The sequence below is a fragment of the Hemicordylus capensis genome, chromosome 1, assembly GCF_027244095.1.
Source record: "Hemicordylus capensis ecotype Gifberg chromosome 1, rHemCap1.1.pri, whole genome shotgun sequence".
In the NCBI taxonomy this organism is placed as follows: domain Eukaryota; kingdom Metazoa; phylum Chordata; class Lepidosauria; order Squamata; family Cordylidae; genus Hemicordylus; species Hemicordylus capensis.
This window is the reverse complement of record NC_069657.1, coordinates 6,427,438-6,443,248: the sequence shown is the minus strand read 5'-3', so window position 1 is coordinate 6,443,248 and position 15,811 is coordinate 6,427,438. Positions and strand designations below refer to the sequence as shown.

General features: G+C 49.7%; 1 protein-coding gene across 1 annotated transcript in view; it reads right to left on the bottom strand.

Annotated features, from left to right (window-relative positions):
- Positions 1–15,811, bottom strand: part of NID2 (nidogen 2) — a 91,157-nt gene that overhangs the window by 42,768 nt on the left and 32,578 nt on the right. Inside the window, exons 5-6 of the mRNA XM_053257708.1 lie at positions 11,948–12,097; positions 7,520–7,765 (exon numbers count right to left, since the gene is read on the bottom strand). Coding sequence (XP_053113683.1) covers positions 7,520–7,765; positions 11,948–12,097 — 396 coding nt within the window. The remainder of the gene's footprint in view (positions 1–7,519; positions 7,766–11,947; positions 12,098–15,811) is intronic.

The following is a 15,811-nucleotide window of genomic DNA, read 5'->3' as shown; positions in this document are numbered from 1 at the left end:
TTACTTTCACAAAAACAGCTGGAATGCTCAGGTGGGAAGTAATTTGGGTTGTTTAGGTTTTGGAGCAGACCAATTGTGGCTGCCTTTCTACTCAAGCTGCCCTGCACTCTTCTCTGCAAAAAGAGGAGCCACTGACTGGAGTGTGATGAAGGAAAATTCCACTCTCCCCTTTCACCTAGTTGTGTCACCTACATAAGCCTTAAAGGTCACAAGTTTCTACACCCTGCTGTTACAGGGCCCCTTTCCCTGGAAACAATACTCTGCCCCACCTGACTAGAGATAAGCACCTATTGTTGACCATAGCTTGTCCTGCCTGACTAGGAATAAGCACAGCTAAAGCTGATTGGTGCATTATTGCTGGTTTCTGCCTTGCAATTGGTTCACCTTGTTTACCAATGGCTAAGTTTTATTCTGCTTCTATTAGTATGATTGGTGTATGAAACTTTGGCTTCTGATAGGCTCTGTACTCAGTCATATAGCCTGTATGTAAACAGTTTAAAAGACTCTTGCCAAAAGCCTGAGTGTGTGCTCTTGAAAGAGAGACACCTGGTATGTTGTGATCAATAAAAGCTTGAACCTGATGGACAGTGATGGTCTCTGGTCATTAAACAAACCCAGAATTCCTCCATCAGGTGCCCCCAGGAATGAGCCAAGAAGCTGCTGGTTCAAAACATACTCCAGGCATGAACTCACAAGCCCCTCTCTCTTGCTCAGTCCAGCAGGGTCTGCTGCAGGGATCCCCAAGCTTCAGTCCCCAGATATGGTTAGACTACAGCAATCTCCAAAAGGATGGTGGGAGTTGTGGTCCAGCAACATCTGGGGAACCAAGTATGAGAACCCATGCCTTACAGCAGTGGTTCCCAGCCAGGGTTCCTCCAGATGTTGCTGAACTACAACTCCCATCAACCCCAGCCACAAGAAATTGTAGCTGAGAATGGTGGGAGTTGTAGTTCAGCAACATCTGGAGGAACCCTGGCTAGGAACCACTGCCTTAGAAGGTGGTTTCACGTAAGGGGCATTTTGTTCACTTTTGAAAAGTGCTACATAAGTATTATGGGCCTGATCCACACTCCCATTGCATCACAGCCACCATCAATCTCACACAGTCCTCTATACATGGGCGTTTCCTCCCATTGTAGGAGCACAGGATTTTATTTATTTGTTTGTTTCAACATATTTGTATACAGTACAAAACGCAAGTCTCTGGGCGCTTTACAACAAAACAATAACAAGTTGTTCTAGTAAGAAATAATCAGTCCACTTTCCTTTCACTGTCTCTACAACTGGACTAAATTTGGTTCAAATCAAGGTCCACAAGTTAGATCTCTTGCACCTCCAATGTTCATGTGTCCGCCATCTTGGATTGGGGTGGATGGCATCATTACAAACTACACCATTGAGGTGTCCCTGTGTGTCACTCAGTACAACTGTACCAAATTTGGTTCAAATTGGTTAGACAGTCCTCAGGTTAGTGCACTTGCACTTCAAAGGTTCACACATCCACCATCTTGGATTGGGGTGGACGACATCATCACCTGCTGCACCTTGGGGAATACCTATGTGTCCCAATAGCTGTAGCAAATTTGGTTCAAATCGCTTAAGTGCAGGGGTGTATCTAGGTTGGGGCAGGCAGGGCACGTGCCCCGGGCGCCACCTGAAGGGGGGCGCCATTTCTTAAAATTAAAAAAAGAATTTAAAAATGGCTGCCCAAAACAAAATGGCCACCATGGATGCTCAAATGGCCTCTGCGAGGCCCTAGGCCTCGCCAGGCCTCACAGAGGCCATTTGAGCATGTGTTGCAGCTTCCAAAATGGCCAACACGCCAATCTTTGCAGGCCCGAATAGGCCTGAAAATCAGCCCGGGACGGGCTGTGGCAGTGAATTAAGAGGCCAGCAGGGGGAGGGGGAATGGTGAGTTTGTCTTTGAATCAGTGTGAAATCCTTAGTATTAAGGCTCACTGGGAGTTTCAGAAAGACAGTTAAAATGAGAGAAAGAGAGCAAAAAAATTCTAGAATATATTCCAAGCAGTGACACAGTTTACTCTGCATATCCTTTAATTATTTTCAGAGTATCTGGGAAAAGTCAAATTCTCCATCTATTTTTAAAACTTATGTAATAGTGATGCTACAATTCATAATAGAGAATTCGACAGGCACTTCTGTTTAGTTTTCCAAGTACACTTTCACATAGTATATGAGTATTTCATTAGCCCCAGCATACTGAAATTTGTCGATTTCCAGCATATTTTGGTCTGGCTACATCCACTGCTAAATAGTTTTTGAAATATTAAAAGATGAACGAGCTTGACTTGTATTTTTCAGCTGATATTATGGTAAAATTATCTGAAAGATGGGTGTCAGATGTCTGGACAGGGGGCGCAATTTCAGTGCTTGCCCTTAGTGCTATTTTTCCTAGATATACCTCTGCTTAAGTGGTTCACGTTAGCCCACTTAAACTTCCAAAGTTTAGATGTCCGCCATCTTGAATCAGTGTGGATGACATCATCACAAATGATACCAGAGGTGTCCCTGTGTCACTCATTGCAACTGTACCCAATTTGGTTCAAATGGGTCAGGCAGTCCACAGATTAGCCCGCTTGCACCTCAGATGTTCATGTGGCCACCATCTTGAATTGGAGTGGATGACATCACCACATACCACGCCCTTTGGTCATCCCTATGCATTCCTAAGTGTGAGCTAAGAGTCGACACCAAATTGACGGCACTTAATCAATCAATCATGTGTCCTTACAAGTGTAGCAAATTTGGTTCAAATCGGTTAGGCAATTCACAAGTTAGCCCACTTGTGCCTCAAAGGCTTGCGCGTCCACCATCTTGGATCAGGGTGGATGACATCATCACAAACTACACCACTGAGGTGTCCCTATGTGTCCCTACAACTGTACCCAATTTGGTTCATACTGGTCCAGGTGTTGCTAAGTTGACACACAGATGGACACACAGACACACACAGAGAATGCCGGGTGATCTCATAAGCCTACTGGAAAGTAGGCTAAAAACAAATAAAAAGGTTAAAACATTACAACAATTTAAAACTTAAAACAACGTTAAAACTATTTAAAATAATCAAACTATTAAAACAGTATCTAATTAAAAGCCTGGGTGAACAAATGTGTCTTGACTGCATTTTAAAAAGTTGTAAGAGATGGGGAGGCTCTTATTTCAGCAGGGAGCGCGTTCCAAAGCCTCGGAGTAGCAATGGCGCACAGGATTTTAGTGTTGGAAGGGACCCAGGAGGTCTTCTAGTCTAACCCCTGCTCAGTGCAGGAATCCCTGACAGGCACCTGTCCAACCTCTGTCTGAAAACCTTCAGTGAAGGAGAGCCTACCACTCTGTGAGGCAGACACAGAGGACGGGGCTGTAGCTCAGTGGAAGAGCATCAGAACAAGGTCCCAGGTTCAATCCCTTCCCTGGCAGCATCTCCAGTTAAGGCTGGGAGAGACTCCTGCCTGAAACCTTGGAGAGCCGCTGCCAGTCAGTGAAGACAATGTTGAGCTAGATGGACCAAAGGGTGCAAGAGGTCAGCACCAAAGGACCACTGTGCAAGAGGTCAGCGCAGTGGGAGAAGGCTCTCGCAGGGAAGGTTTCTTTTGCCCACGTGGCCCCTGCTTGTCCAGTACTGAAGATCACTGGGGTAGGGGCACCGTGCAAGACTGGAAAGGCAGGGGAATCCGATGGAGGGGCACCTTCTTATTGGACGTTACCAGTGGTGGTACTTCCATCCTGGGTAATTGTTCCTTCAGTGGAGTGACTGATTATTCTAGATGGGAGGAGAGCTGATCTTGTGGTAGATCTTGTGGTAGGAGAGCTGATCTTGTGGTAGCGAGCACCTTTACTAAGCAGGATCCATCCTGGTTTGCATTTGAATGGGAGACTACATGCATGAGCACTGCAAGATATTCCCCTCAGGGGATGGAGCCACTCTGGGAAAAGCAGAACGTTCCAAGTTCCCTCTCTGGCAGCATCTCGAAGATAGGGCTGAGAGAGATTCCTGCCTGCAACCTTGGAGAAGCCGCTGCCAGTCTGTGAAGACAATACTGAGCTGGATGGACCAAGGGTCTGACTCAGTATAAGGCAGCTTCCTGTCTGACTAAGGTTCTGACTCCGTTTAAGGCAGCTTCCTATGTTCCTGTTTCCAGACTAGCCCTTCCTCAAACAGCTCTCACACCCAGGGATTTTTTTCTTACTGTCTAGCCTGTCAACACCCTCTCCTCCTCCTCCACCTCTGCTGCCATTGGCAACCTCCACTGAACAGAGATCCGGACTTGTGGGAGGGCAGTGGACCCAAGGGTAATACGCATTATTAGGTTATTACTGAATAAAATATAACAAACAACATTCACGCAGAAGCATGAGTAACAAGAATTCCTTTTATTCTGTGCAACCCGAGGCAAAGAGCTGTTTCTGGTCTGCAACATTCAGCAAGGGAGGCTGGTTGGCCTCCTTGCATGTGCCAAAGGATCGGGAACAGAAGAGAAGACCCTGGCGCTCCGATCCAGTCTTCTTTATTCTCCCTTCCACAGCACTGGGTGGCTGGGCCCGGAAGCAGAGACTGGGGCAGAGCGGGGGGAGAGGTAACCGCCAGCCCCAAAGAGCGCACAGATGCTCTGTGCGGGGACGCTAGTATCTATATCCTCTACCATAAAAGCCTTGGGCGTGCGGCCGTGCCGCCCGTGTCTTTTTCGCCCGTTCTGGGCATGCGCAGAGCGCATGCCCAGATCGGGCGAAAAAGATACGGCCGCCCAGAGACGGGCGGCCATGTTGGACCAGGCGGTAGCCACGGTGGAGCAACTGGCTCCGATGGCGGCCGCCGGCGTTACGGCGAGAGGGCCGGGAGGAGCAGAAGCGGCGGGCCGAGGAGAAGCGGCCGCCGCCAATGGCAGGAGGAGAGTGCGGCCGAGGCGGCGGCCGAGGCGGCGGCGGAGCCGCGGCCTTGGCCAAAGGTAGCGGTGGCCGCAGCGGGGCGACTGGCCCCGATGGCGGCGGCTGCGACACCGGCGAGAGTCCGGGTGAGGCGGTGGCGGGGCGACTAGCCCCGATGGCGGCTGCGGCCTCAGCAAGAGGTGGCGGTAGCTGCGGCGGCCGAACAGGAAAGGACTGGGCCCGCTTGCGGCCGCACTCAGGGGGCGGGGCCATAAATAAATCTCTTTTCACCTTAAGGCTAGCGCCCGTTATTATAACGGGCTAAAAATTACTAGTATATATATAATTCTCCTGGGTGTGCCTTTAGAACGTGCATCCCAGCAGCCCAGCTGATTGGCTAGGCTGCGGGGGCGCCTGATTGGGTAAGGCGCACCCAGGAGAATTAACTGGCTGGGCAGACGCGAGGCGGCGGTAGGCCCAGCCATGCAAGGCGGCGGCTGGCGGGCCCAGCTCGGCCGCGGATGTTAAGGCGGCACTCAGCCGGAGACGGGGGGTGGGGGGTGGCGAGAGAGAGAGAGATAGGTAGCGGGCCCCAAAGAGAGCACAGATGTTCTGTGCGGGGTCGGCTTGTGTATATATAATACTCCTGGGTGCGCCATTAGAATGTGCGTCCCGTCGCCCAGCTGATTGGCTGGGCGGCAGAGACGCCTGATAGGCTGAGGCGGCTGGGCCGTGCCAAAAAACAGGAGTGGCCGGGTCGCGGCAAGCCAGTGGGTCGTGGTGGCGAGGCAGTGGCGGGGTGAGGAGGTGACTGGGCCACCAGGAAGAGGATATGGCCAGGAGGGGAAGGGCTGGCTTTAAAGCCGGCCAGAAACTGTGGGAGGGGAGGGGGGAGGGGGAGAAGGACCAGCCCGGGTGGGAAACGCCAGCCCCAAATACTACACAGATGTTCTGTGCGGGGTCGGCTAGTTAGACTTAGATTTGCTTCAGGGCTAGAAACTTGAGACGTTTTGCATCCATCCTAACAGAGATGGATGTTCTTTCTGCTGGGTTACACATATTTTGTAGCTCTGCAGTGACACAGAAGCTGGTAGAGGCTCCACGGTTTACAGGCTCGGAAGCGAAAAGCTCTTGCCCCTCTTTGTCCCCCTGCTAACTGCGCAAAGAGGCACCTTTTAAAAGTGGTGAGTCTCTTTATTTAGCAGGAGGAGAGCAACTGGCCCTATCCATCCCAACATAGGATCCCTCCAATAGCTGTTGCTGGTATCTATCTTGTGTTTCTTTTTCAGATTGTGAGCCTAAGATTTTTTGTGGTTAATTGCCAAAATTGGGGGTTTGGGGGGCATTGCTGGAGACCCAGAGAGCAGGGTAAAAGGTAAAGTGTGCCATCAACTCAATTTTGACTCCTGGCGCCCACAAAGCCCTGTGGTTTTCTTTGGTAGAATACAGGAGGGGTTGACCATTGCCTCCTCCCACGCACTATGAGATGATGCCTTTCAGCATCTTCCTATATCGCTGCTGCCCAATATAGCACCAGCAGGGATTCGAACCAGCAACCTCCTGCTTGTTAGTCAAGCTTTTCCTTGCTGCACACTTTATTTCTATTATTTATGCCTTTTTAACCCATTCTCCCCATCCACTGAACCTAACCCCCAAATTCTCATTCAGTCAATGCCTTGTTATCCACGATTCCATTATCCACGGTTGTAGCCGAAAACGGAACCCCTGTAGATAACGAGGTCCACCTGTATGTGCAAAAACGGAGTAATCCACTGCTGTTGCCTATAACTGACAGAAGCAGAATAAATTATGCAGATTAAGGTCATCCATGCAAATCATCCCTAGACATGGTCTGTGGGCACATGATGCAGCCATATTGTTGAAGCTGAGAAGGTCTAGGTCTCATCAGGGCCTGGATAGGGAACCCTTTGTAAGAGCTGGGATATCCATACAAATATATTTGTATAATTGCATAATTTATAGAGGTTGCAATAGTCAACTTTTCTCAGCACAGACGTTTGACTAATTGATTGACTTAAAGCACAATAGGCTATACTGACAGGTGAAAGGGCCTTTGATGTGGTGGGGTCCAGGTTGCAGAAGACTCTCCCCAGAGATTCCCGACTGGCCCCAGTCTTGTCATGTTGGCACCAGGCAAGGACTATTTTATTTTTCCAGACTCTTAATGCAGGGTTCTCAAAACTGGGTCCCCAGATGTTGCTGGTCTACAATTCATAATGCGAGCTGTGGTCCAATATAGGGACTCATGTTTAACTACCCTCATCTTGAAGGATCATTTTATCTCTGCTGTTTCTGGTTTTAGCGTTGCTTTTAGCTGCACCATTATTGTTGGAATAATTTTAATTGAAATCTGATTTTCATTGTTTTTGTGGATATTCATAATTTGTTGGTATTTATCTTCTTCTTTTTTAAAAAGTGTTTTGCACTGTCTTGGGAGCATCAACTGAACAGTGACCTAGAAATCTTTTAATCCAAAAGTTCTCAACTTTGGGTCCCCAGATGTGGTTGGGCACAAAGGCCACTGTGGCTGGGGATGATGGGAGTTGTAGTCCAATACCTGGGGAGCCCGGTTTTAATCCACCTGTCCACCCAAATGACATGCAATTGCACTCACCAGCAATCCTGAAGCCATTCTCGTACCCGGGCTTCTCCAGAGCAAAAAGCCAGCCAAAGAGACCCCCAATGGGAGCCAAAGGCATCAGCGACCGGGCGGCTGGTTGCGGGATGTGGCTGATGGCCGTGTAGGCTCGCCCGTCATTGCCAACGATGTAAGCGTGCAGATCCACGCCACTGAAGTGCACAGGCGTTTGCCCCACCAGGAGATTCCCACTCACTTTGCCGTTGAGACGATGAGCAGCCCCTGAGGAAATGAGAGAAATCTTTTACCAAGGGCTGGAGATTTTCCAGCGTGTGGAATTCTGAAGAGAATACAGCCCTTTGCACAGAACTAGGATTTATATATATATATATATATATATATATATATATATATATAAAATTATAGTTTTAAAATTTGTTAAAAAGCTGCCACCTACTGATTCAGACTATTGGGCCAGCTAGCCCAGTATGGTCTACTCTGACTGGCAGCAGCGCTCTCAGACTGAGAGTGGTCTTTCCCAATCTTGCTATGTGAGTATATAATAGTATATAATTATTCTTGATATTCTTAATTTTTTATTATTAAAAATTGGAAAGCACACAGATTTACCAAGAATTAAACAATAATTAAATAAAAAACAGTCTACTCCATAAACTATGGCAGCACAGGAGGCTCAACAGTGGCCCAGTTCAGATGATCTGATGACCGTGATTTGTTGGATTATGGACTCGAGCCTAAGGAACTCAGAGTCCACACACTCCCTCCTCCTTCTGCGTGGAGTTGGGAACATCGGAAGCTGCCATATACTGAGTCAGACCATTGGTCTAACTAGCTCAGTATTGTCTTCACAGACTGGCAGCGGCTTCTCCAAGGTTGCAGGCAGGAGTCTCTCTCAGCCCTTTCTGGGAGATGCTGCCAGGGAGGGAACTTGGAACCTTCTATGTTCTTCCCAGAGCGGTGGCCCCATCCCCGGAGGGGAATATCTTGCAGTGCTCACACATCAAGTCTCCCATTCATATGCAACCAGGTGGACTCTGCTTAGCTAAGGGGACAAGTCCTGCTTGCTACCACAAGACCAGCTCTCCTCTCCAATTGAAGTAATGGGATGTAGTAATACAAACATCCCATTACTTCAACCACATCTCCACACGTTGTCCAAAATCAGGAGCTGTGGTTTAACTGCAGTCTACAAAGCAGGATATTAAACCGAGGTCAGATCCTGGTTTGTGAATCACAGTTTACACCACAACTTCCAGGTTCAGACATCGCGGAGCTGTGGGTGAAAATAACCAACAGGGCTGTCTGGTGACAAACAGATCATCATTCTGCTGCCTCAAACTGATCACCTCACGACGCCTCTCCCCAGAGCTGGCTCCTGCCACCCAAGGCAACCCCAAGACGACGAGGCCCGCAGCCCCTGACATCAGCATGCTGGCAATAAAGAGAGAGGGAGAAAGATAATCCAAAGAGAACCCAAATCTCCTATAGTAATGCACGTGAATTACAGATTGTATCCAGATTAAACTCTATAAATTCGTTGATCCATGTTCTCATAAAATATAAACAGCTAAACATGAAAATGGCGGAGAATGGTGATTAGGTACTGGTAGTTTGATCTTCATCACAACATAAAAAGTGTTATTTGAGTGTTGCATATCTGTGTGCATTCGATTCTTTCTATACATATCATTTTAGACTTTTTGTGTTAAACTTTTATGTTTTGAGAGAATATGTATGAACGAAATTGTATAGTTTAATTTGGATACAATCTGTAATTCAAATATATTACTATAGGAGATTTGCATTCTCTATGGATTAGCGAATCCAACAAGGCTCAGTGATTATTTCTTTGTGTATCCACATGCTGGCACCAGGGGTGTAGCCAGCACCAAAGCACATATCATGCAGTGGCATCTTCCCATTTACAGGTGGGTCACTAACTGCCTGGATGGACCCTTGTCTCTCGTAGTGAGTGGGAGGGAGGCAGGCAGGCAGGTAGGCATGCAACTAACTAGCCAAGTGCTTGCTAGCTAAGAGATGCTGAGAGCCCAGAAGGTAATGAGAGCCCAAACTGGGGGCAGCAGCAAAACAGGTGAGGTGAGGTGACACCTTTGGATGGTGGAGGGCCGGGCGGCCACACCATGGCACCAGAGGTGCACCTGGGTAATTTTGGAGCCTGGACCTAAAGGCCTTTGGAGCCTGCCCACCGCTGCAAGTTAAGCATAATCCCCCTACACACACACACACACACACACACACACACACACACACACACACACAGAGTATTTGTAACATGTGGGTTCTTGAGGGCAGCCATCTAATGGCGCAGTGGGGAAGCCTAGGAAGCAAGAGGTTGCTGGTTCGAATTCCCGCTGGTATGTTTCCCAGACTATGGGAAACACCTCTATCGGGCAGCAGCGATAAAGGAAGATACAGAAAGGCATCATCTCATACTGTGCGGGAGGAGGTAATGGTAAACCGCTCTTGTATTCTACCCAAGAAACTCACAGGGCTCTGAGGGCGCCAGGAGTCGACACCAACCCGACAGCACAACCTTTTCTTGAGGGCACAAACAGCAACTGAACTCACAAAAATGTAAGTATATAAAACAGGTACATTTATGCAAATATGCATTAGAGGAATCATTTCAGCACGCAACTGAACATATTTGCATCCCACCTATTAGTTTCCCCACTCACCCCACTGTCTCTAAAGGCGATTTGGGGGGCCCCCAGGGGGTGAGGGCTTCATCCCGGAAGTCCAGGGGAAAGAATGCTTCTGCATGGCACAGATGCCTCCTAAGGCTGTCACCTCATCTCACTGTATGGACAAGCTGCCTCTGCCTCTCTCTTCCCTCCCCTTTCTTTTCCCCATTAAAATCACACACACCCTCCACAGTTGCTGCCTTCTTTCAAACCTCTCCTCCTTCCTTCCTCCTTCTATTGGGAAAGGAAGAAACAAAAGCAGCAGGGTGTCCTTTGGAGGAGGGAGGGTGGACAGGCTCCGTGCTCCTTCCCACCATGTCCACCACCCAACAAACCACAGTCAACACCAAACAAGACAAAATCCCTAACTGAGCCCACAACTTGCCTGGACGGGAAGCTCTTCGCTGTGCATCGGCTCTGGCTAAGTACCTGGGTCTGGAGGAGCACAGGGCAAAGGGAAAGGAATCCCACCATCACGGGGCTGCCATCTTTCTGAATGCAAATTTGCCATCTGCTGCCCCAAATAACTTATGTAGGGTTTGGGGCTCCACGTTTGTTTATTACATTTGCATACTGCCCCAAACATACAGGTATGTCTCTGGGTGGATTACAACAACATAAAACAAATACGGACATGAAAATAATTTTAAACCACATTTCTGATTAAAAGGCTTGGATGAGTAAATGCGTCTTTAAAAGGTAAAGTTGTGCCGTCGAGTCGGTGTCAACTCCTGGTGACCACAGAGCCCTGTGGTTTTTCTTTGGTAGAAGACAGAAAGGGTTTGCCATTGCCTCCAGACAATGCCAGCCTTGGAGCTGTCAGAGATGAGAGGCTGTTATTTCAGCAGGGAGCACATTCCCAAATCTCGGGGCAGCAACAGAGAAGGCCTGTCCCTGAGTGCATAGGCACATAGGAAACTGCCATATACTGAGTCAGACCATTGGTCTACCTAGCTCAGTATTGTCTTCACAGACTGGCAGCGGCTTCTCCAAGGTGGCAGGCAGGAATCTCTCTCAGCCCTATCTTGGAGAAGCCAGGGAGGGAACTTGAAACCTTCTGCTCTTCCCAGTGCGGCTCCATCCCCTGAGGGGAATATCTTACAGTGCTGCTCACACATCAAGTCTCCCATTCATATGCAACCAGGGCAGACCCTGCTTAGCTATGGGGACAGGTCATGCTTGCTACCACCAGACCAGCTCTCCTCTCCAGCTCTGGCCACCAGACGAGCTGGTGGCAACTGCAGATGGACCTCTCCGGATGATCTCAATGGGCGATGGGACTCAGACTGACTGGACCTCCTTTCCACATGGAGCTCAGGGAAGAGGAGAGCTGGTCTTGTGGTAGCCAGCATAACTTGTCCCCTTAGCTAAGCAGGCTCTGCCCTGGTTGCATTTGAATGGGAGACTAGAAGTGTGAGCCCTGTAAGATATTCCCCTCAGGGGATGGAGCCACTCTGGGAAGAGCATCTAGGTTCCAAGTTCCCTCCCTGGCGGCATCTCCAAGAGAGGGCTGAGAGAGTTCCCTGCCTGCAACCTTGGAGAAGCTGTTGCCAGTCTGTGAAGACAATACTGAGCTAGATAGACCCATGGTCTGACTCAGTATATGGCAGCTTCCTATGTTAATGGCCGATACAGGCACAACATCCGGCCAGCGGGCCCAGGGAATCCGATGCAGGTGCAAGACCTTCCTGCCCCTTCAGCCCAGAGGCATGACGCTGGAAAGCTGAACGGTCCTTACCTTCCGGCAAGCAGTGTCTGCCGTTCCCATAGAACTTGTCCTTGCAGTGGCAGCAGAAGCCAGTGCTGTAATCTGTGCAGGCGGCGTGGCGGGAGCATTGGCTGTAGTGCTGCTCGCAGGTCCCCACGCTGGCCGTGCTGTACGTGAAGCCTAGCACAAAACGCAAAACACACAAGGGGTGAGACCAGAGGCAGGAGGAGGCCACCTCTGCAGCGCCACCTCACCCACGACACGGACTCGGCCAGGGCCTCGCCATCCTTCCCACGCGATCTGTGCACGTGCCTGGGATTCAGGCGGACACACCTTGTATGGTCCCTCTGCAAAATGATCTTTGAACTTTACGCCCCTCCACAGAAGTCTAGTGCAGCCTTTGCCAAGCAAACGGTCTGCCTGTCTATTTCCTTAGCTGCACCTGGAAAAGATTCGGCTGGTTTTTACCCTGGATTTAGAATTAGACAAATTCACAGAGGATGGGTCTATTCACAGCAGTGAGTCATAACAGCTAAACTGAACCTCCATGCTCAATGGCAGTCTACCTTTAATGGCCAGTTGCTGGCAAGACCAAATGGGGCCACACTGGGGGGGGGGAAGGTTGTTGCCTTCATGCTGTGCTTGTAAGCTCCCCAAAAGCATCTGGTTGGCCACAAGGAGAAACTGATTGCCAATTCGAGTTGGCTCCACTCCAGCTGGGTCCTTGTGCTCCATCAGCTGAGTGAACATATTGCAGGCCAGATCAAACATTTTTCAGAGAGAAAAGGAAAGGAAAAGAACTTTTGGGTGTGGCTTTCTAAGTGCCCTCCTTTCCACATGCAGAAGGCAACCTTCAAACTGATGTGACCACAAAAATGATGGGGGGGGGCAGGGAGACCCCCAAATACACACGCAGTTTTTGGGATGTGCAAACAGGTTCAATGTCGAACAGGTTCAACGGTCTAATATGGAACCGAACCCCACTCGCCAGTTCAATTCAAACACACAGACCCGGATGTTCACGGGGGTCGTGATCTTTTATTTAATTTAATCATTTTATTATACTTTATTATTTTATTTTATTTTATTTTATTTGTTTTGCTCATCCCCTTCGGGAGGCTTCTCCAAGGCAGGGGTGTGTGTGTGTCTCCAGAGTTTCCCTTTCCCCTACTGGCCTCCGTCATGTAAAAACTGCCAGTTCCAGGCCTGCCCTGCGTGACAGCAGCCATTTTGGAGGCCTCTGCACATGCCCAATGGGCCAGAACAGGCCAAAGACTGCCAAGATCAGGCGATTTTTACCACAACGGAGGTCAGCAGGAGGAAAGGGGGGACTCCAGAGCCTCACCTGTGGCCTTGGAGAAGCCCCTGGGGGGTGGGGGTGAGTAAAATAATAAATAATTTAAAAATTGTTTTAAAAAATATTGCAAACTCCCCCTGAACAAAACCAAACTGGAGTAGGGGGTTTGAGGGGGTGCAGAACCAAATTGGCCCTGTCCAGTTCGGGTCCAGTTCAGACTCAAACTGAACTGGGCCAGCTGGTTTTGTGCACACCCCTACACAGTATAGCCCCATTTCAGTTGCTGAAATCTGGACCAGTGTTTTGCTAGCAGCATCATGCTAAGGAGGAGAGCTGGTCTTGTGGTAGCAAGCATGACTTGTCCCCTTAGCTAAGCAGGGTCCGCCCTGGTTGCATATGAATGGGAGACTAGAAGGGTGAGCACTGCAAGATATTCCCCTTAGGGGACGGAGCTGCTCTGGGAAGAACATAAGAACACAAAAACAGCCCTGCTGGATCAGGCCCAAGAAAGCTCATCTAGTCCAGCATCCTGTTTCACACAGTGGCCCACCAGATGCCGATGCAAGCCACAGGAAGGAGTTGAGGGCATGCCGTCCCTCCTGCTGTTATTCCCCTGCAACTGGTACTCAGAGGCATCCTGCCTTTGAGGCTGGAGGTGGCCCACATCAGCATCTAGGATTCCAAGTTCCCTCCTTGGCATCTCCAGATGGGGCTGAGAGAGATTCCTGCTTACAACCTTGGAGAAGCCGTTGACTGTCTGTGTAGACCAGGGGTGGGGAACTTTGGCCCTCCAGTAGTTTGCCAAGGTTCCCCACCCCTGGTGTAGACAATACTGAGCTAGATGGACCTATAGTCTGACTCGGTAGAAGGCAGCTTCTAAAGTTGCTATGATCTTTATCGGTCTACTTTTGTTTTGCTGGTCAAAGACCAAAATAAAGTTTGAATTGAATTGAATTGACTTCCCTTCTCTGTGCCAGGTCGCTGCACTGGATCCTTGTACTACTGCCACACTAGTCTGGTGAAGGCCAGAGTTCCTTTCCAAACATGGGAAGAAGGGAGCGAGGAAAACCAAGATGCGCTTCCAGTGCTTCCGCATCGACTTTCTCTCTGGCAGAGATCATGCCTGGCAAGGCCATGCGACAAAGCCATGGTTCATGTGACATTCTCTGCCACATCACGCAGCCTGGGTCCTTTCCTTCAAACACACTGCCACAGTTCATGCTCAACATTTTCACGGTGGAGGGCGGGAAGGGGGTGGTGTCACTCCACCCACACAAGGACATCTCCTTCAGACACACAAACTGGGGCAAAGTTTGAGAAGCCGTGGTGCAGATTATTCAGCCTTTCCCAATTGACTTACATTCCGTGTCAAGCGATTCCCTCTTTTAGGGCTGTCGTTCACCAGCCTCTGGCAAAGTTGTGAAGGACAAAGAGGCAGCCATTACCGTAAATGACAAGATGAGCTGCCACCAGCCGCCTCCTCCTCCTCGCATCCCTTTCCCCATCACACAATTGGACCCCACCAGATTCCCTCCAGGCGGCCGTTTCTGCACGCAGGTCAGAGTCCCCAGCTGTTGCATATCCCGTTTCATACTCCAGAAAGGCATGAGGCGCAGGCTTCCTCCCCCCACGCCATACTAATGGCTCTGTAATCCCTGCCAGGGATTCTCAAGCACCAACATCCTGGATATCCACAAGTCCCTCTGGCCAAATTCCCCCAGGACTGCTGCTCTCACCAGCTGCCTGGGCCTCCTCGGAGTTGGCAAGCCCCCAGAGCTGGCTCTTTTGCAGTCCCAACTTCATAACCCTAAAGGGTGTCATTCATTCTCTCTCTCTCTCTCTCTCTCTCTCTCTCTCTCTCTCTCTCTCTCTCTCTAAAACAGGGGTGGGCAATCTTGACCCTTGCTGAACTACAAGTCCCATCAGCCCCAGCCACACTGTGGCAAGATTGCCCACCCCTGCTCACAATCACAATCCCGCCCCATGACTCAAGGCCAGAGGAGCTTCAGCAACCTGGGGGCAAACGCCCTTCAACACGACCACCTTTCCCTCCTCCAAGCTCCCCTTTTCCATCAAGCCTTTGCAACAACCCCATGCCCTACTGGAATCAAATTCCAATGTGCATAACTGAAATAACTGCACCTTCCTTCCCCGTTTACCCCAACCCTCCACTTCCTTGCTTGTGTCGATTTATAAATTCTAAACTCCTTGGAGCAGGAGTTTAGAGGAGGAGAGCCGGTCTTGCGGTAGCAAGCACGAACTGCCCCCTTTGCTAAGGAGGATTTGCCTTGGTTTGCATTTGGACAGCTGACTACATGTGAGTGCTGTCTGCTGTAAGATATTCCCCTTAGGGGATGGGGCCACAGCTCAGCAGTAGGAGCATCTGCTTTGCATGCAGCAGGTCCCAGGTTCAATCCCTGACATCTCCAGGTAGGGCTGAGAAAAAAAACCTCCTGCCTGAAACCTTGGGAGAGCTTCTGCCCATCAGTATAGGCTGTACTGAGTAGGAGTGTGCATGGAACCGGCATGGGCGGTTTGGTTTGATTCCGAACCGAATTTGAACCAGACCGCCTGGTCCACAAACCGGTTCGTTAGGA